The following is a 22,649-nucleotide window of genomic DNA, read 5'->3' as shown; positions in this document are numbered from 1 at the left end:
GCATAAAACAAATAAACAAAAATACACTGTTGGCTGCTTACAGCAATTCTAGCTTCAAGACATGTGAAATTCTCAGATTTTTTTCTGGAATTTGAAAATTTTTGACACCACTTATTTATTTTCCATATACTTAGAACTAAGTTTTGGGAATATGTAAAAGGATATAGGAGTATAGTTACAACAAAAATTTGAGTTCTTTGAAAATGCTATATTTTTTGGCTTAGTGCATAGATAGCCTCAAGAAAAAAATTAATAACAAGTTCAATTTAACTAAAAAGAGATGACAATAAAAATACCTCTCTATATAAAAAAATAAATATTAAACTTAATCTATAATTCCAAACTCCCAGGCTCATAAACACAAGGAAATTTCTACCTAAATTCTCAACTGAACAAACTGGAAAGGAAAAACCTGGGGCTGAGGGGTAGGGGACCTAAACTGCAGTCCTTCCTAATTCACTCCCTAACTAATTCAGGAATGCCACAACTTCTACATGCCTTGATTGTCTCATCTATAAACAGGGAATGACAATACCCGTCCTACCAACCTTATGTGGATGTTGAGAGGATTAAATAAAATAATAGATGTGAAAGCACTTTGAAAATTTAAAAACACTATATCAAATATTACCACTCCAGTGAAAATGAAAACCACTATTATAGTAATCTATAATTTGAGGAGACGGAAGTCTGGGAAAGCAAGCCTGTTTAATCTTTTAATTAAAGTTATAACAGATGATTAACCTGGTTCTTACTTAAGACATTAATTAAGCTGTTTCTGTAATGATTAAATTTGTAAGCCAACTGGAAAAGTTAGTTCCCAGAGTGACAAAAGGCTCTGAGAAAGAAAATCACTAGCTTCTACACAAATTATGATCAACTGTAATAGATTTTGTAAAATTCAACTCTAGTGCAAAGAAGTCTCCAAATTCCCACAAAATCTTCAAATTTCCTCATTTAAAAATATAATATAAAAGCATGAAACATCCTTATTACCACCTCTATGACATTAGTATCAAAACTGAATGTTGGCAGGCCTTATTAGCAAGAAAGAAATTTCTGAGTGAATCTAACCCTTGAGAAGACCCAAAACTGATAATCAAATTAAAGTCTATGAGGGTACTCTCTGAAATGACAGCCATGAAAAGCAATGAAAAGACAAACTGTTGGTTCCAATTTCACATTATGCTTAGAATTTATAACCATGTTTTCAATATCATATGTAAAAATATTACTTCATTCCATACCTTCTGCCAAGGATCTGCTTTACTTTCATTACTGTATTTGAAATATTTCTTATTCTATTTTGTTTTGCTGCCAGACCAACAACCTGAAAAAGAGCAATATATTACAATGCATGGAATTTTTAATTATTTTAAAGCACAAAAATGAGGAGAATAGTACCTCTTCATTTTCTGAATAAGCAACAACCGCTGGAGTAACTCTGTCACCTGCATCATTTGCAACAACACTAGCCCGGCCATCCTAGAGGAAAACAAACAACTGTATTAGTTGTTTTGAAATGAAACATGTAGTTTTATTAGAGACACTAAACATGTGGGTCGATGTCACTTTGCCATAAATGTAGAAAGGATTGCTTTGTCATTATTTTAAAGTGGGAGAATAAATCAGCATAATTTCCTAGACTTACAGAAGGCCTACATTCCACGAAGTACCTCACTTTTTCAGTTTGTTCTGCACAGCCAATAACTGGATCAAACATAATAACCTTTCTATATAAAATAACAAGACTATTATAACATCATCCTTACAAATGATCCCCCCCAAACACGCAAATACATCCTCCCTTCTTTTCCACCTATTAAGTAGTACTGATCCCTTTAGTCTTTCCTTACAGATCATTCGACATTTAAACACGGGACGACTATCAGGGGAGTCCATTACTATTTTTCCTTCCACCTCCCCATTGGTGAGAGGAGGACAACTCCTTATCGAGACGCCTCACTTCCAGTCTCACTTCTAGGCAAAGTAACAAGGTATACAGCATGCACTACCAACTCGTTTCACAGGCGCAAAAGCGCCAGCTTCTGATCGCGGCCACCTCTCCCGGCAAACGTCCAGGAGCCCACCAGTCGCAGGTGTTCGGGTCCACTTGGCACGTCCTGCGGTCCAGACGACCCCGGGCCCCCCTCGGAGCATTCTGCGGTGCCTGCACCCGGCGCACCATGACCCCCGCCCCTCCCCCGCACAACGCCACCCAGCTCCTCGGCCGCCGACACGCGTTTACAACCCCGCAGATGACCAACGGAGGACAGGCGAGAAAGCCGCAGCAAGCCCCTCACCTTAAAGACGGCCACGCAGGCCGATGTGCAGCCCAAGTGCACTCCAACAGCCGCCATGAAGCGGTGGCGGCGGCGACGGCAGCGGCAGCAGCGCCAGCTTCCAGTCGCGCATCAGGCACCGCGGAGCCTTTCCTTCCCGCCAGCCACTGCGCCCACTCGTAAGCGCCCGTAGCCCGCGCACCGCCAATCAGTGCGCAGGTCCCGCCTCCCCCGCGAGGGGCGGACGAATCGCTTCTGGGCATCTTGCCCCGCTCCGCGGGAGACGACAGCGCCGAGCGCAGCAACGCAAGCGCTGGTGGGGGGCGAGACCGGAAGAGGCCCATTAATCCCCGCCCCTTCCTGACCCTGTCGTGAGAGCCAATGGAAACCCTCAGGCGTGTTGCGTCATTTTTTCGAGCCGCTCAGTGCGGCTTTCCCACTTGCTCCGCACGGTGCCTGGGCTGGTGGCCTAGTTGTGTGAATTACTGCTCGGTACGTGGTGCGTGAGCCCGGCTGCTGTGATGGTCCTTTGTGCCGGGCTGTGGGTCGCTCGCCCGGTGCCGGCGCAGGGCCAGGAGGCGCGGGGGCGGTCGGGGCCAGACTGTGAAGGTGAGCCGTGTGAGGGCTGCTTGCATGGCGGGACAGCCAGCCGCGGTGCAACTCCTGAAGGCTTTGGCTACTCCGCTCCCCGCTATAAATAGCTTTTAACTCTGGAAAGTGCAGATTTTGCATCAGATTTCAGATCGCCTTCGCCCAGGCCAAGGCAAAAGCTGGAGCCGGGCATAGGGACACCGAGCAGATCTTGAGGTCATCTTCCGATCTGGTGGGTTTGACTTTGGTTTCGATTTTGTGCGGAAGCAACTAGATTCATATGACGCTGGTGCCAAACTGATTCACTGCTTCTGACAGGAGAGACTTGCCCCTCCTTGCACAGAAGATGTCTTTCAAGTCCAAATTAGCCTGTGACTCTCAAAAGGAAAATAAACATGGCAAACTGATTGTGATTGATGGGGGTGGGGAGTAAATTAGAGCGCATAACTAATTCTTGTTAGGACTTGACAGTTAAAAGTTGCTTTGCAAAAGCGTATATTCCAAGGGGAAGAATATAAAAAAATGATCCTGTTTTTGTTCACAGAATCTCAGGTGTAAACTTGTAGTTAGAACGCATGGGTTTATGACTCAATGAGCTCACTGGCTCTGAGGTCTTTGTACCTGGTTCTTGGAAAATAAGTGTGATGATACCTACCTCAGATTGCTGTTAAGAGAATCAAAAAAGATAATTCACTGTGCTACGTACGCCCTTCCTCCTGGACTATGATCCTTAGGTCCATGTTTCATTGAAATAATTAGTTTATATGTTTGTCTCCCTCCCAGGAAATAGTAGGCCCACAATATATGTTGAATGAATGGATGAGTATAATCTATACCGTGACTAAATAAGGTCTTAATAGTTGGTGTCTGGCTTTCTACCAACTCTACAATAATTATAAACTTTTCTTGAGAATTCTAAAATATATGTTACTTTAAAAACTTTATATAGATACATTTGTTTGACTAAGTTGATTGTACTTAAAAATGGAATTGTTTCTTATAAAATTAAAGCAGAATTTGCAAGGCACAGACAACTGATTTGATTAGTCATCAATAATTTATTTTCTGAAGCCTCTACCTAAAAACATTTCGGAAGAGTCAGAGCCTCTGGATTAGTTAAATGTGACACGCTGTCCTAAATTTATTATAGCATATCACGATTGTTAGCTTTCATGTCTGACTAACCTTTGTGTATATATCCATTTGTTAGATATAGAGGCTATAGTTCACAGGGGAGGGAAATACTAATTTTGGAACAAGAAGAACTCTACACTGGATCCAGCTCTATTACTGATTATAAGCTTTTTCATTAATCATTTAATTCCCCCTAAATGGACACAATTAAAATACTACATTAAGTGTACTTTGTAGGGCAAAGGTAATAAACTGATGGTTGATGAGCCACCTCCAACCTATTGATGTATTTTGTTAAATTCACAAAGTATTGTGAAGAACATTTAAAGTAATTAGCTATAATTTTTAATTTGGACATTTCATTTTTAAAAAGTCAGATTTCTGGCTTTTTTGAAAACCTGGTGACCTGGCAAGATTGGCCTGTTTTCCGAGTACTATTGTGGGAATTGGCTGTGCCTGCACCTTTTAGAAAGGACATGTGTTCTCCAGGGATTTATTTCCCTGTAGATTCAGACTCCTTTACTCATTCATATTACTTATGTTGCCCTGTGTATATTTAAGTTTGTAAGCTCTGCTTTAGGTAATGTGCTTACTGGGGAAAAAAAACATAATTGTTTCTGGATCACTTTATAAGGATTGTATTAGGGGACTTTTTTAAAAAAAAAACTACTCACTTTGACATAATTGTAGAATCACTTACGTCACTATTAAAATTTTTTAACATTTTTCCATATTTTCTACACAAAATATACTAGTCTAACAATAAACACTAAGAAAAAACTAAGAAAAAGGTGAAAGTTTTATTGCTTTACACCCTCCTTGATTCCAAAAAAGACTTAAGTTGTAATAATGTTGAATTTTACCAGAACCCTGTGATCCTGGAAAACAGCGTAGGTTAAGAAATCCCCCACCTATTGTGTTACTGGCTAGGATGGCCTTAACTTTGAGACAAGCTTCTTGTCTCCAGGTCCCTGAGCTCCCTCACCTGGTTCCTTACAGAGTCCAGGTAAAACATCCACCTGGCCTCAACAGTAAACTCACAGATAACCTCAAGTAACTGACACACCCCATCAGTTGACCTCCCTTTCCAGTCCTCTTCCATTAACTCATCCACGTCCTTAAGATCACTCCTGTCCTTTGCTTCAAAAGAGTTGAGCCCTCTTTCCCTTATTGTGATGGCCTTCTGTTCTCTCTCTTCTCTATTGCATATAACTTTGAATAAAGTCATCCTTACCTGTTTGCTATTGCCAGGTGTAGATTTCTCTTTGGCAGTTTTGACTGTCTTCTTGGATGACGATTTATAGAATGTGATTTTGAGGTGTCAATCTAGGATTCCCCTAAAAAAATACCAGTCAGCTTTACCCAAGGAACTAGAACTGAAAATCATGCCCCAGTACTGGAAAGTACATTCTCCTCTTCGAGTACTTTATGATCTCCAGTCAGCATATTTACGTATTTAGTTAATTGAACCCGCTTCATTTCATAAAGGATTTTTCTCTATCCTATTACATACCTGCAAGTACTGTAAACTTGAGCTAGGAAACAAAATAAAATGTGATTATTTGTCATGGTTTGGTAAATATGAATCTGCCTTGTTAAAAAAAATGTTAGAGAAGTTATTAATTGTGGGAGTTTATTTGAGCAGTTTATGATTCATTAATTGGGTGGCATCCAAACCACAGATAGAAAGGAGCTCCACCAGGAAGTAGAAAGGGGGAGCTTACATAGGGCAGATGAGGAAGTGAGGAAATGTTCTGATTGGTTGACATTAAGTTTCCATTTGACATAAGGGGAGTTTTACAAAGTGGGGAGCAAATTGCAAAGATTAGTATGGTATGCTTGGCCATTCTGCTAAGCTAACTACTGGACAGAAACTGAATTATCACCAGGTGTTTCTTAACAGTTCTGTAGATGCATTCCTTTGTTCCATTTTCTTGGAAAGCCCTTGCAGGTCAGTGTTTTTGTCTTCTGGAAAATACTTTTCTCAGAAAGGGTACCCTTCCAGCATTGCCCAATGCAGGAGGCCATTTTATTTTACGTAATAACCTTCACCAGTTGAACACAGATCCAGGGCCAAGACAGAATTTGCCACATGCAGCCATCATGAAGCTGTATTTTCAGCATCCTTGGCCACTCAAAACTATTTTTAATAATGAAAACCCCCATGATATCAATTTTAAAATTATGGTTATCTGCCATAAATACATACCAGGAACCTTAAGTTACGAATTTGTTACGTATCTTATGGTAAGATTACTCTCCTGATGGATTTTTTAAATCCAAGGAATAAATTTCCATTCTTAGATTGACTTCTTGGTGACATGTGACACCACTGACTTTATTCCCTTTCAGAAACTGTTTCCTTGATGGCCATGGCCCCTACTTTTTTTCTTGCCTTTGCTTCTTGTCCCTGCACCCTCTTGTTCATAGTCTTTCTTTATGAGCATCTAGTCCTCTAGCCATGTCTTAAGTATTAGGGTTTTTCGGGGTTCTGCCCTCTGCCTTCCTCTCTTCTCAGTCTACATACTCTGTGCAGTTAAACTCAACCTAGGTACCAGCATGACAAATTCCAAATCCTTTTATCCAACCCACCCCCTTTCTAGAGTTCCAGACCTTGCATCCTGTTGACTACTGAACTTCTCAACTTAGACATTGCATACCTCCTACTCAACACAGTTAAAACCTAAGTCATTATCTCCTCCCCTTCTCACTCCCCCAAACCTGTTTTGTTTATGGTGTCAATGTCTACCTGGTCAACTAGACTAGATTTCTAGATTTATCTTTCTCCCTTATTCCCTACAGCCAATCAGTCATTGTGTCCATTGGTTCTACTTCCTGACTGACTGCTGTATTCTCCTTCCCCAGGTTCAATGCCTTGTTATAGAACTTCACCATTTTTACCGTCCTTTTGCACCGACAGTATCCTCCCTGCCACCTTTCTTCTTCCTCTCTAGTCCCCTGGCAGGGTTATCATGTCACCTTATTTAATGCCTTTCACTGGCTTCCCAATTCCCTTCAGGTAGGTGCTTCTCCTTTGTTTTCCCACAATATCTAGTACATTTATAGTGTTTAGTCATTGTTTGGCCTCCTCCACGTACCTCTGCACTCCATGGAAGCCAAGATTGTTTCCCACCACCTAATTCTGAGGGGCTACCACAATACTTGTTATATGGCAGGCACTTGATTTTGTTGAATAAATGTATGAACTTGTGCAGTGATGAAATTTTGTGTATCTTTCAGTGAGTCAAAGTATATCTTTAAAGTACAAATTAGAATTCATAACTCATCATCTCAATGACACATTGGCAGTGTGACAGTTGAGGTATAAAAATAGGAAGGTATATGGTGGGAAGTAGGGTAAGAACTCAGAGGCATTGGGACATTGTGCTTCCTTTGCAGGGAGAAGAGAATTTGAAGTCACTGGGAGACTTTAAAAATAGTTTCTCTTGATTTGTATCATTGATCATTATAGCATGTGTCACCTTTGCATACTTGATACATTTGCTAATTAAACTTAGCAAAATTCATGTAGGGAAAATTCTCATTTTTCACATTCTATCAGTAATATTTCATAATTGATCAGTCAGTCCCTCCTTTTAACAGTTGTCTTCTGGATGACACTCACTCTTCATTCTCATGCTACCTCACTGGCTGCTCTTTCATTTTTTCTGGTACTTTCTCATCATTCCAATTTCTAAACAATGTAGTTTTCATAAGGCTCAGACCTGGGACCGTGTCTCTTTTCCACCTTTCCTCCCTCTGTGGTCTCATCTTATAAACTAACAATTTGAATGTTGAGGATTTGCAAATTTGCACATTCATCCTAGATCTCACCCCTGAACTCTAGATTTATATATCCAACTGGTCTCTCACTGTTTCCATCAAATGTCTAGAAGTGTCTCAGATGTCATATGTCAAGACTAAACTGCTTGTTTCCACAAACTTAATTTTTTTTAACATGATGTCAGTTTGTCCCAATATTGTACAATCAAATTGTACAATCATATTGTACAATCAAAAAGCTTAATTAAATTAATTACTTAATTAAATCTGAGTTTGATTACTTAATTAAATCTGAGTTTGTCTGGTAGTTAGCATAAACATTGCAACTAGTTTTTGAATCCATCAGTGATTTTCCAACTCTATAATTTTTTTCTTTATTTGTTAGTTGGCGCTTAACATTAACAAAAGAGCTTAGGGAAGACTTTTTAAAAAAGCTTTTTATAAAGACTTCCTTTTTAAATCTCATTGAGATATAACATGCATACCATAAAATTCATCCACTGTTAAACAAACAATGATTTTTAGTAACTTTATAGAGTTGTGCAGTCATCACCACAGTCCAATTTTAAAACACTGCTATTACCCTAAAAATTTCCCTGGTGTTCCTCAGTTAATCTCTGCTCCCACTCCCACCCCCAGCACCAGGGAACCACTAATCTGTTTTCTGTTTCTATAAATATGCTCTTTCTAGATGTTGGATACAAATGGAATTATACAAGATGTAGTCTTGGGCATCTGACTTCCTCCAATTAGCATGATGTTTTTATTTTTTGTCTTATATGGAGACACAAAAATGTTTTATTACCAGGAATTTGCAAAGCTGTGGACAGCACCCACCAGTGAAGATTCCATGTCACTGGGGAGGATGGATGGGGCAGTGCTCTTGACCTGGAGGCAGACAGAGCCCTTGGACCCACTGTTCACACAGCTTCATGTTGAGGAGGTGAGGTGTGGGGGAGGAGTATGGAGGGTGAAGTGGGGAGTGTGTATGTGTGTGTGCAGCCCAGCCTTGGTTTTTGACTCAATTCCATCTCAACAAATGACAACTCCATTCTTCCAGTTTTCGGGCCCAAACCTTGGAGTCATCCTTGACTTCTTTCTCTCTTTACCATTCCATATCCAATCAATTAGCAAATTCTTTTGGCTCTTCCTTCAAAATGTATCCTGAATCCACCCACTTATCATTATCTCTACCCTGGTCCAAGATATGCGGCTATTTCAAGAGCTTTTGTACTGGTCCATTCCTGTTCCCCCTGCAGTCTGTTCTCCAGGAAGCATCCAGAGGTATACTTTTAAAACTAATGTCAGGTCATACCTCTCCTCATAACCTTCTCAGAGTAAAATCCAAGGTCCTTTCCATGGCCTAAAGACCCTAGATGATTTGGCACCATGCTGCATATTTGACCGTTTTCTGCTGTTGTGCCTCTGGTTCATTCCACTTCAGCTGCACTGATCTCACTATTCACTGGACCCACTGAGGACATCCTGCTTTAGAGGCTTTACACTGCTGTTCCCGCTGCCTAGAGAGTTCTTCCCCAAGCAGTTCATTGAAGTTTATCTCTCATTTTCCTTCAGGTCTCTGCTCAAATATCACTTTATCCAAGAAGCTTCCCTTGGCACCCCATATGACAACTTTGTCACTCTCTATATCCCTTAACATGCTTTATTTTCCTTTTGAACCACAAGATAATGATTAAGGGACAGGACTTGTTTTCTTCATTGCTGAAGAAACTTAAAATACTATCTGGTACTTACTTGGTGCTCAATAAATATTGGTTAAAAGAATGAATGGCTATTATATTTTGGGTTGTGTTCCTATTAATAGCAATGGAAATGAATGATTTCAGGCTCTAAAAGATGACATGACTGGCCCTTCTACTGAAAAAAAAAATACCAAATACAATAAAAATGTAAATATATTTTTAAATTCAAGCTAGTAAGAAATTCCTGGCCGAAAATAAAGTGAAAGTCGGAACCGAAAGAGGTAAGAGGAGCCCTGAAGCTGGTGTTGGCCTTGAGGGCATTTGCTAGCCAGGGGATGTGAATTTAGTATGATCTGAATCACAACTGTTTTGTAAAGACAAAAACTCAGGGTCTTCCCAAGATAGGAGTATAATAGCATATCCTCCCTCTCACAAGTGGTGAACTGGAAATAACCACAACCCCAACTCTATTTTTAAAAACTAGAAAGGAAAATTATTACTTGTAATGTTTTCTCAGCAAAAGATGGTGGGGGGGGAGCTCCAAACTCATGATCACAAGCTAGTCTACATAGGGGTTGAAGCCCAAATTCACACTACCAGGATGGTCTGAAACATCTCAAACTGAGAATTTATTTTAAAGTGATTTCAAGCAGGAGGCACCCTCAGTTGTCTAGGAAAAATCAATCTTATGTAAAGGACTCTACCTTTGACTCAGCCCTCAGAGAATTCCCACTAAGTTCTAAGAAATAGAGTTCACATTCAGAAAATGATAAACACATAAGGAAGAAAGGCACAATTAGTGACAACCAGTTGAAATAGGAAACAGAGAAGCATACCTGAGAAGGCTTCAGGTGTTGGAATTATCAGATACAGAATGTAAAATGTGCTTATTAAGATAAATAAAGGTATTTTTGTGTGTGTGGTAATGAAAATGTCAAAAATTAATTTTGGTGATGAATGTGCAACTATATAATAATGTAAACAATTGAATGTATGCTTTGTTTTGTATGACTGCATGGTATGTGACTATATCTTAATAAAAATGAATTTGAAAAAAAGATAAAGGAAGGGATTGAAATTATTAAGAATGTCCATGCATATTTGAAAAAGAACTAAACAAATTTCAAATAAAAATGTATGGGTTCAGCAGCAGAGACACAGCTGAGACAAGAATTAGTGAATTAGAAGATTCTGCCTAACCACATTTGCTATTTAATGCTTCTTCCTATGCAGTCTAAAAGAAACAAACCCTAATAGATTTAAGTGTAATGATAACCACATTTATCAAGTACTGACTATAAAACACTTGTAAGTCCCTCACACATAATTAACTCATTGAGACCTCACAACAATGTTATGAGGTAGGTACTTTCATTATATTTTACAAGTAGGGAAACCGAACTACAGAAATACTAAGTAACTCGCTCAAATTCACACAGCTGGTAAGTAGTAAAGCCAGGACTTAGAACCATAGTGTCTGGCATCACTCATTACTTACATTGAGTGTTGTGCCAGTTTGGATGTGTTATGTCCCCCAAAATGCCATGTTCTTTAATGCAACCTTGGGGGGAGGGGGACAGACATTAGTGTTGATTAGGTTGGAATCTTTGGATTAGATTGTTTCCATAGAGATGTGACCCACCCAACTGTGGGTAATACCTTTGATTAGATTATTCCATGGAGGTGTGACCCTGCCCATTCAGCATGGCTCTTGGTTAGTTTACCAGAGTCTTATAAAAGCTCAAACAGAAGGAGCTCAGTGCTGCTGCAGCTTAAAGAGATATTTTGAAGACGACCATTGAAAGCTGATGCTGACATTTTAGAGAACACCACTTTGAAATGCAACCTGGGAGCAAGCAGAAGCCAGCCACATGCCTTTCCAGCCAACAGAGGTTTACCAGATGCCAGTGGCCTTTCTTCAGTGAAGGTCTACTCATGTTTAAGCCTTGGTTTGGGCACTTTCATGGTCTTAAGACTAACTTTGTAACCAAATAAATTCCTTTTATAAAAGCCAATCCATTTCTGATATTTTGCATTTCTGGCAGGATTAGCAAATCTGAACAAGACTAATGTTGGTAACTAGGGCAAAATACAAAATAATATTGGGACTGTAAAGTTGTAAACAAATTATTCAAGAAATTCTGGGCACTCTTATAGTCTTAACTCATAAAATGTGTTATAATCCTTCCTCTGTCCTGGTAATGCCAAGACTGAACAGGTGTTTTTCCAAAAGCAAGCTGGAACAGATAATGAAGAACTGACTTCAGTTCTAGAAGCTGTGGCTGGAACTGGTGAAAATGTTCCTAGCCCATTGATAGTTTTAATTCCACAAACCTGATTTTAAACACTTTGCCATAATCTTTTGAAAATTTTGTAGAGCTCATTTCCTGTAGGCACCACTATGTTTTTTCAAATACAGCTGTCTCCTTTTGGACTCTGGCTAATAATTGCTTAATTGAATGGTCATTTCACTTTAATTTTTATATTCAATTTCATTTACATTACTAAATATTTTATTAAGCACTAAAAGTCAAAAAGACAGCTTTTTGTGATAGTCAAAATTATTATGGTGAGAGTTTAAAATAAATTAGGAAGAATTTCAGACATACAGGGAAATATTTATATAGTGTGTATACCAACATCTACATGAAATAGATATTTTGCAGTATAAGCTACCATTCTCTCTGAGAAAACAAAATAACTACAGCAAAGTCTGACTCCCCCCCCTTTTCAGAAGAAATGGGCCTTAAGAAGTTAATATGTGATTCCCATCCATTTTTAAAGAATGTTACTACAAATGTATATATTCATAAATAATCTATGCATTTGTTTTGTGGTTGAAATGTATATATTTTTTTCTGTGTGCATACCCATATTCAACTTTTTTTCACTCAACATTATGTTTGGGGGATTTATGCACATTGATAACTACAGATCTAGACCATTCATTATAATTCTTCTGTATTATTCCACTTTTTGAATGAAGTACAGCTTATTTATATTTTCTTCCTTTGAGAGAGAGTTAGGGTTTCCTACTTCTACATAATTTTAAACAATGCTCTAAATATTCTTATGTCTCTCTGAGCAAATATTGATTTCTCTAGGTAACAGAAGATGAATTGCTGGGTCGTAGCACATGCACATTTTCAGCTTAAGGTTTTTTTAAAGTATGTTTTTTACATAGATCTGTAGGAGTTCATTGAGCCAAAATAAAATAAACATTTAACACCTAATCTATGTGCTGAACTGGGGATGGAGCAGTGTGGCTGAAGTGGGAGAGAATAGCAGAAGCTGAGGTCAGAGAGGCAGTGGAAAGCTGGGTCACCCAGGGCCTGACAGGACATTAAGAAGACTTTAGATTATCCTTTGAGGGGTGTGGGAAACATCAGAGAGTTCTGAGCAGGTAGAGTAGCATAATCTGACTTTCATTTTAAAAGGATCATGCTACTTAGATTTTTAGGCATATAAGGGGTGAGATTATACTGCTTCTCTGGCCAAAAATTACTAAAAATCCTGGAGAAAATACAACAACATTAAAGAATCAAAGAGCCAACAAAACAAAGATTTACTAGGGTAAAATTTAAGGGAAATGAGGTTGCAATCATTTTTCCCTGAGAACATTTGCCAGTCAGAGTAAAGGTGACCTCTGGTGTGAAGGGAACAGAAGTCAAAGCCCAGGGCTTGCTTTAGGTGGGATTCCATCTACTAGAAGACTCTTCCTTGTTAATCTGGGATTCCCAAAGGGCCACACCTTCAGAGTAAGGTTGAACCAACCATACCCCTAGAGGATGATAAGGAAATCTGACTTTACACCAAGAAGTATAGAAAGAGAAAAAAAAAAAAAAAGATTCTGAGAGTTTATAACCACAAGATGACCCTCACTTGGGTTTTCAGCCAAAATTCACATCAGTGGTCCAGAAAGCTTCAAGCTGTCAATTTAAAGCAATCTCTGGCTAGTAGCCCCCAGGGCCTGATATAGGCAAACACAGATACCTTCTGGAAATAAGTCACCTTCATCTTAGGCCCCAAATAATCTTCATAAACAAGTTTCAAGGACTCTGAGCATTATGTAGCTCAAAATAAGCACACAAGAAAGGGGCACAATGAGCAAGAATCCACAGAATCAACAAGAAATAGAACCATACCCATGAAAACTTTAGATATTGGAATGATCAGACATAGATCATAAAACAATCATGCTTAATATCTTTAAATAAAATCTTGAAAATACATGCAAGAAATAGGAAACTACAAGAAATGTAACAGATTTGAAAAAACATTTCTAGAAACAAATAATAAAAAAAGTCAATGAATAAGTTTAATAGCAGAACATACAAAGTTGATGATGAGATGGTTGAACTAGAATCTGTTACTCAAAGAGTGTTCCTCATACCAGCAGCAGTGGTAAATCCTGGAAACTTGTATAAAATGAAGGATTTTGAGTCTCATTCCAGACCTACTAGATTAGAATCTGATTTTTAACAAATCTCTAGATAATCTATATGCATTTTAAAGTTGATTTAAGGTGGGTCCTGAGAGTCTTCATTTCTCACAAAACCCCAGGTGATGCTAATCCTTTTGGAACAAGAACCACCATCTAAATAGCAAGGGAAAGAAGACAGGTCATAAGAAGTAAATGTAAGGCAGCAGAGGGCAAGAAAAGGTTGGAAAATAAGGAAGAGAGCTTAAGAGATATGGAGATTAAAATGGGAAAATCCAAGATATATTTAATTGGAGTTCTAATAGGAGAGGAAAAAGAATGACGCAGAAGCAATGTTTGAAGAGATAATCATGAATTTGCCATAATTGATGAAAGACATCAATCCACAGAATAAAGAGGCCCAATGATAAAATTTTTAAAAATACCCACACGTAGATATCATGGTGAAATTAAAGAACACCAAAGATAAGAAAAATTGCTGGAGAAAAATACAATGATATCTTGACAACTGTCTTTGTGATAAAAACGATGGAAGACTGAAGCAAGTGAAATGGTGTCTTCAATATGCTCAAAGGAAACAACTGCCAGTGAAACCAGTGAACATATATTTCAAGAATAATGGTGGAGTAGAAAGATACAAGTGCTGGAGAAGATGTGTAGAGAAAGATACACCTCTTCACTGTTCGTAGGGAAGTAGAATGGTGCAGCCTCTCTGGAGGGCAGTGTGGTGGTTCCACAGGAGGCTAAGTATAGGGTTGCCATATGATCCAGCAACCTTGTTATGTGGTGTATACTTGGAAGAACTGAGAGCAGGGACACAAATAGACATTTGCACACTGGTGTTTATGGCAGCAGTATTCATGATTTACAATGGATGTAGGTGGCCTAAGGGTACACAGGTGGATGAAGGAGGGGTGAACTGCAATGTATACATACAATGGAATATTGAGTGGCTGCAAGAAGGACTGGAGTTGTAAGGCATGCAACTAGGTGAATGAACCTTGAGGACATTAATGTTGAGTGAAATGAGCCAAAATGAAGTGACAAATATTGTAAGCCCTCACTAATATAAACTAACTACAATGAGCAATGCTGAGAATTGAATTTGAGAGCATAGGTTGTCTAGGGATAGAACAGGGGCAGAGATTGGGCAATCAATGATTAAGAAGGACAGAATGTTCAATAAGGCTTACTGTAAAGGTTTCTAGATTGTAAGCTCTTATAGCAGTCACATCTATTCCTGAGTTTTAACTGTTATTTCTAAATTCTGAGATGCTGAGCTCTTTGTTTATAACCTGGTAGTTCCCTGGAAATTTGATTATCTGTGTGACACCTGAGACTAAGAATTAGAGTTCTGCAGCTCTGAAAATCAGCATTACTCCCCAAACAACAACTGCTAAAGAAGCTGACAAAGAGGTCACACTACAATTAGAGATATGAATGAAATGGACCTGGTTAGGACTAAGGTAAATTAGAATGCAGGGTAAAGGATGATATTGATTGTATATTTCATACATTTTTATTGTGAAACTTAACATATATACATAACAGTGAAAACTTTCAAAGAATGATTAACAAGTAGTTAGCAAATTTCAAAGAATGTTATGGGTTACAGTTCCACAATTTCATTTATTTCCTTATTGTGAAATATAACATATATACAGAAAGGTGATAACTTTCAAAGTGCAACTTAACAAGTAGTTATATAGGTAATTTCAAAGAAGGTTATAGGTTATGGTTCCACAGTTTCAGTTATTTCCTTATTCTGAAATATAAGATATATACAGAAAGGTGATAACTTTCAAAGTATAAATTAAAGAGCAGTTATAGAGTAAATTTCAAAGAATGTAATGGGTTACAGTTCCACCTTTTCAGTTATTTCTTTCTAGCTATTGTAACACCTTAGTATCTAAAAAAAGATTTAAAGATTCAGAATTAATAATCCTTTGTTAAATCGTATCTTGTCTGTTGATACCACTTCTTCTCATTTAATACTTTCTCGATCTTCAGAGGTGTCTAGGCAGTGACCACCCTAATTTGTTCATAATGAAAAGGGGTGATGACATTGTGGGGAAGGGGCCTGCATCCAGTTGTTGTTCTTAAAGAGGCTGTTGCCTCTGGGTTTTAGGACTTGTCTGGCAAAGGAACACTCTGGTGGATTTAAGTTTCTGAGAGAGAAACTTAGTGTGAGTGAGACTTACAGAATCTCAGTGGCTGTATTTTAAAACTCCAACTTCTGTGTGAGCCCAAAGGAAGAGGGGTTTATTTGGTACAAAATTTATATTTTCTGTAGCTCACCATCTAATTTAACCTGTCTGGTCAGTTTATTTAAACAACATAATAACATGAAACCTAGAATACCAAATGAGAGCTTGTTATTCTGTTATTCTGTATAGGCTAATATATACCCCAAAACATTGCAGGATATTTTGGGCAGAAAAAAAAGCATTTGCAAAGTCTCCTTGTGGGAAAAATGTGGAACTATTAAACTTCTCCACTTGAGGAATTCCTGCTATTCTCTTAAGCAATAGTGGCTCCCAATTTAATAAGCCAAGCCCTCTATTTAGAGGCTTGCCCTTATGAAACTTATCTCTCCAATGGTGAAGCTAAGCCTACTTATAACTATATCTAAGGGTCACCCCCAGAGAACCACTTTTGTTGCTCAGATGTGGCCTGTATCACTAAGCAAACTCTGCAAATTAATTCACTACTCTCCCCACTACATGGAACATGACTCCCAGGGGTGTAAGTCTCCCTGGCAATGTGTGACGTGACTCCCAGGGATGAGCCTGGCACTGGCACTGGCACTGTGGGATTGAGAATGCCTTCTTGATCAAAAGAGGGAAAAGAAATAAAATGAAATAAAGTTTCAGTGGCTAAGAGATTTCAGATAGAGTTGAGAGGTCATTCTGGAGGTTATTCTTATGCATTATATAGATATTCCTTCAAGTTTCTTAGTGTTTAGAATAGCTAGAAGGAAATACCTGAAACTTGAACTGTAATCCGGTAGGGTTGATTCTTAATGATGATTGTATAACTGCAATCCAGTAGACTTGATTCTTAATGATGATTGTATAACTATATACCTTTTATTATTATGTGACCATGTGATTGTGAAAACCTTGTGACGGAAACTCCCTGGATCCAGTGTATGGGCATATGAGTAATAAAATAAACGGGAAAAAAAAAATAAGGGAGGGATAAGGGGTATGGATTGTTTTGTGTTTTTTTTTTAATTCTTATTTTTTAATTTTTATAATTTTTTTGGAGTAATGAAATGTTCTAAAATTGGTTGTAGTGATGAATGCACAATTATGATGATACTGTGAGCCATTGTACACTTTGGATGGATTATATTGTGTGTGAACATATCTCAATAAAATTGTATTAAAAAAGATTAATGGTGAAAAATGCATTTTTAGACAAACAAAAAGAAAAATAAAAACAGAATTTTAAAACGAAAAGAGATTAAAAATTCATAAATAAATTTTAAAGAATCTCTTCAGGCACACTAAAGGTGACTCCAGATGGGACATCTGAGTTTCAAGAAGGTATCATGAGCAAATAAAATAATAAATATGTGAATAAATCTTCAATACAAAAATAAAAAATAAAACAATACATATGACACACATAAAAATGTGACCCATGACATTCTTTGAAATTTGTTCTCTAACTACTTGTTAAATCATACTTTGAAAGTTATCACTGTTATGGATATATTTTAAAGTTCACAATAAAAAATACATTAAAAAAAGAAAGAATGATAAAATGAGCAAATGTTTAAACAGGACCAATCCAAAACTGATAGAGGGGAAAAACATGAAATGATTTTAAAAAAAGGCAAGAAAGGTAAGGAAAAGTAAGCATAAGGTAGGACAAATAATAAGGACAAGACTGATGGTAGATTTAAATCCAAATATATGAGAAATTACATTAAATGTAAATGTACTAAGTACTCAAAATATAAATATTGTAAGGCTGTATTTTAAAAAATCCAACTGTGTAGCTGTTTACAAGAGGTTGATTCGGGCAAAACAGTTAGATCTTCCTCTTACATAAAGGGTAGGCTAAAATTAACACTTATTACTGAGCAATCAAGAATTATCCACACAAACATGTTTTTTACGTTCATGTACTTCTCTTTCCCCATTTCCTCCAAACTCAAAAACCTTCACTTTCAAAAAGATGGAAATGGGGAGGGGGAGGCAAGGGACTGTGTTTTCCACAAAAAATCTTTTATAATAACCCTGTTAGGACACATTGACTTTAAAATGGATGCATGTATAATTTTGGTAAAAATAGAGGCATAAATGAGAGAGAGAGATGGGGACTTAGAAACTACAGACATAAAGATTATTTTGAAATATTTTTCTTAAAGAAGCTTAGAGAAATGGGGAGTGTATGAAGGGGATGTGTGGTTGAGAGAAACTTTTGTTGTTTTTAAGATAGGATAAATAACAGCAGGTTGCAGGCTAATGAGAATGAAACAAGAAAGAGCAGTCAGAACTATATGAGGAATGGCCTCCATGGGTGGGGGTGGGGAACATGATGGGATCTACTGAGCAGGTGGAGTGTTGGCACAGAATGAAGGTAGAATATGCGGCTGTAGCAGATGTGACAGAGGCATGTGCAAGTTCTCTCCTGTTGCTTTTGTTTTCAAAGAAATAGGAAGCAAGGTCATCGAGTGAGGGTAGGGACTGAGGTGTAGACGAGGTTTGAGGAGAGTGAGATGTATAAGCTGGTAATTGGGGTAGGGTTGCTGGGAAGCCCTCATGGCTCCCTTGAAATGAACGGTCGTGAATTTAAAGTGAAACCAGTGAGCACGACTGTGTTATTTTCTCCAGCCGTGTTCAAATCTGTGAGTATAGGTATGGCATTGTTGGAGAGTTGGTTTTAACCAGGGTTAGGATTTCACTGAGTTCAATGAGGGAGAAAGGTGCAAGGGAGTTAAGAGTATGCAAAGGGGTGTTTATAAAGCTGGATGATGGGATCTAAGCTGGGTAAGGAGATACAGTGAAAAAGTGGCAGACTCAGTGGATGGTATGACTTGGTGGAGTCAGGATATTGTTGGAGTTGGGGGGTTCGAGGGAGTGAGTTGCAAAGACAGGAGGTGATGGACAGGGAATGAGATGTTTCAATTGACATTATGAAGAGGTTATGTCGTTGGTAATGACTGTACCTAAGTGTATAACTATAGCAGTTTTTCATCTGTTCTGCCTATGAATCCTTTGTCAGTTTGTGGCTTGTCTTATCTTTTGTTTATGATGTCTTTTGCATTACAGAGTTGTTTAATTTTAAAGTGATCAAATGCATGGTTTATGCTTAAGCATCTTATTTAAGAAATCCTTTCCTACCCTGATGTCATGTAGATATTTTACTTTGTTTTCCTCCAAACATTTATAGTGTTGCTTTTTCCATATAAGTCTTTAATACATCTGGATTTCCCGTTTGTGTATAGTTTTAGGTAGAGATCTAATTTTACATTTTTCCATATGGGTAAGTTGTCCCAGTACATTTATTGACTAGTCCATTTTTTCCCCACTGATTTTAGTGCCATCTCTGTCTTATACCAAGCTCTGCTAGATTTTTAGATTTTTTTAATTGTAGAATATAACACATATACATAAAAGTAATAATTTTCCAAATGCAATTTACCAAGTAGTTCGAGAGCAAATTTCAAAGAATATTATAGGTTACAATTCCACAGTTTAAATTATTTCCTTATTATGAAATATAACATATATACAAAAAGGTAATATCTTTCCAAGTATGATTTAACGAGTAGATATATAGGAAATTTCCAAAGTTATTATGAGTTATAGTACCATAGTTTCAGTTATTTCCTTATTGTGAAATATATATACAAAAAGGTATAGCCTTCAAATTACAATTTAACAAGTAGCTAGCTATAGACCAAATTTGAAAGGATGCTATGCATTACAGTTCTGCCATTTCAATGCTTTCCTTCTAGCTATTGTAATACACTAGCAATGAAGAAAAAAGAAAATTATATAGAGATTCAGTATCCATGATCCTTTTTAAATTCCATCTTGTCTGCTGCTACCCCTTCCTCTAGTTGAATCACTTTCCCAATCTTCAGGGATGTCTAGGCAGTGACCATCCTAATTTGTGTATATTGAAAAGGGGTGTTGACATAATGGGAAAAGGGGACACATCTGGTTGATGTTTTTGAAGAGGATATTGCCTCTGGGTTTGGGGACTAAGCTGACATAGGAGCTTTCTGGGTGATTTAAGTTTCTGAAGAATAAACTTAGTGAGTGAACCTTTTATAGAGTCTCAGATAGGGATCTGGGTATTCTTTAAGGTTTTCAGAATTACTGTTGACTTGGGATTATTATATTGTGGTCATTTGGCATATCTAGGTGAGGCTTGCATAAGAGTAACCTCCAGGACAGCCTCTTGACTCTGTTTGAATTCTCTTAGCCACTAAAACCTTATTTTGTTGTCTTTCTTTTCCCCCTTTTGGTCAAAAAGGCAATCTCAATCCCTCGATGCCAGGGTCAGGCTCATTCCTGAATTCATGTTCCACATTGCCAGGAAGGCTCATTCATCTTGGGGTCCTGTCCCATGTCAGGGGGAGGGTGATGAATTTATTTGCAGAATTAGGCTTATAGAAAGTCCATGTTTGATCAACAAAAGAGATTCTCTGGAGGTGACTCCTAGGCTTAATTACAGGTGGACTCAGCGTACTCTTCACAAACATAAGTTTCACCTGAGCAAGCCTTAATATTGAGGACTTGACTCATAAAGTTGGGGGTTCCTAAGTTCACATAGTGTATGTTATATTGTGGATTTGAATGTAGACTGTTTTGTCCATTTATATATGTGATTGTCTCTGTGTCAATCTCTCACTATTTTAATTACTGTAGCTTTAGAAGTAAGTCTTGATATCTGATGTGGCCTGTTCCCCAAACACCTTCTCTCCCTTCAAAAATTTCTTGGTTTTTATTAGATCTTTTTTTTTTTATTTGTATATTTGGGTCAGCTTATCAGGTCTATAAAACTCCTATTGGGATTTTGACTGGAATAATATTGAATTTATAGCTCAATTTGAAGATAATTATCATCTTTATACTATTGAATCTTCCCCTCCATGAACATGGGTTACTTTTCCATTTCTTAGGTGTACTTTTAGGTCTTTTAATAAAGTTTTATAATTTTCTCTATTGAAGTATTAATACATTTCATTAAGATTTACTACTAGTTACTCTAGAATTTTTATTACTATTGTAAATTGCATCTCTTTTTTTTAAATTCAGTTTTATTGAGACATATTCACATACCATACAATCATCCGTGGCGTACAATCAGCTGTTCACAGTACCATCATATAGTTGTGCATTCGTCACCCCAATCTATTTTTTTATGGCTTAAGGAGTTTATTTTAACTATAAAACAAATTATGCATAAAGATATTCAGAGGAATATTTATTACAATAACAAATTAAAACAACTTAAGTGGACATTTTTTATTTTTTGAGATGATATATTGGGGACATAAGATGAGTTGTATCAATCTGATTCCCTCTGTGGATAAGGATGAGACCATTTCAAAATAGGCATCATCAAAACTACATGCAGGTGTCAGATTCCTTTGCTCTGCCTCATTGTTTTGTCAGCTTAGCAATGGAGTAATAAGGAAAAGCCAAATACTGTACTGATTGTAATTTACTTTAAACACAACAGCTTAGACCTGCATAATAAATATGTGTGTGCAAATAGTTTTTTTTAAATTCAGTTTTATTGAGATATATTCACATACCATACAGTCATCCACAGTGTACAGTCACCTGTTCACAGTACCATTGTATAGCTGTGCATTCATCACCCCAATCTATTTTTGAACATTTTCCTTATACCAGGAAGGATCAGACTAAGAATAAAAAATAAAAATAAGAAAGAACACCCAAATCACCCCCCCATCCCACCCTATTTTTCATTTAGTTTTTGTCCCCTTTTATCTACTTATCCTTCCATACACTGGATAAAGGGAGTGTGAGCCACAAGGTTTTCCCAATCACACTGTCACCCCTTGTAATCTACATTGTTATACAATTGTCTTTAAGAGTCAAGGCTACTGGCTTGGAGTTTGGTAGTTTCAGGTATTTACTTCTAGCTATTCCAGTACATTAAAACCTAAAAAGTGTTATCTATATAGTGTGTAAGAATGTCCACCAGAGTGACCTCTCGACTCCATTTGAAATCTCTCAGCCACTGAAGCTTTATTTTGTTTCATTTCGCATCCCCCTTTTCGTCAAGATGTTCTCAATCCCACAGTCCGGGTCCAGATTCATCCCCGGGAGTCATACCCTGTGTTGCCAGGGAGATTTATACCCCTGGGTGTTGGGTCCCACGTAGTGGGGAGGGCAGTGAGATCACCTCCCAAGGTGGCTCAGTTAGAGAGAGAGGGTCACATCTGAGCAACAAAGAGGCACTCAGAGGGAGACTCTTAGGCACAATTGTAAGTAGGTTAAGCCTCTCCTTTGCAGTAACAAGGTTCACAGGGGCAAGCCCCAAGACAGAGGGCTCAACATGTTAAACCGTCAGTCCCCAATGTTTGTGAGAACATCAGCAACAATCCAGGTGAGGAAGTCTAACACCTTTGCATCTTACCCCAGCTCCTCAGGGGGGCCCCAAATATATATTTTTATTCTCCACCCAAATTACTTTGGAATGTTTCTATTTCACTGT

The 22,649-nt window shown here is 37.8% G+C and overlaps 2 protein-coding genes across 2 annotated transcripts in view; one reads left to right on the top strand and one right to left on the bottom strand.

Moving 5' to 3' along the window:
* Positions 1 to 2,437, bottom strand: part of HSPA14 (heat shock protein family A (Hsp70) member 14) — a 48,875-nt gene extending 46,438 nt beyond the window's left edge. The window contains exons 1-3 of the mRNA XM_037846426.1: positions 2,304 to 2,437; positions 1,405 to 1,485; positions 1,248 to 1,330 (exon numbers count right to left, since the gene is read on the bottom strand). Coding sequence (XP_037702354.1) covers positions 1,248 to 1,330; positions 1,405 to 1,485; positions 2,304 to 2,360 — 221 coding nt within the window. The 5' untranslated portion in view covers positions 2,361 to 2,437. The remainder of the gene's footprint in view (positions 1 to 1,247; positions 1,331 to 1,404; positions 1,486 to 2,303) is intronic.
* CDNF (cerebral dopamine neurotrophic factor) overlaps positions 2,359 to 22,649 on the top strand; it is a 32,380-nt gene continuing 12,089 nt past the window's right edge. Inside the window, exons 1-3 of the mRNA XM_037847522.1 lie at positions 2,359 to 2,461; positions 2,495 to 2,598; positions 2,756 to 2,891. Coding sequence (XP_037703450.1) covers positions 2,359 to 2,461; positions 2,495 to 2,598; positions 2,756 to 2,891 — 343 coding nt within the window. The remainder of the gene's footprint in view (positions 2,462 to 2,494; positions 2,599 to 2,755; positions 2,892 to 22,649) is intronic.

Source organism: Choloepus didactylus, chromosome 8 (assembly GCF_015220235.1).
Source record: "Choloepus didactylus isolate mChoDid1 chromosome 8, mChoDid1.pri, whole genome shotgun sequence".
Classification (NCBI taxonomy): domain Eukaryota; kingdom Metazoa; phylum Chordata; class Mammalia; order Pilosa; family Megalonychidae; genus Choloepus; species Choloepus didactylus.
The sequence above is the reverse complement of the archived record's forward strand: the minus strand, read 5'-3'. Positions and strand labels throughout refer to the sequence as shown.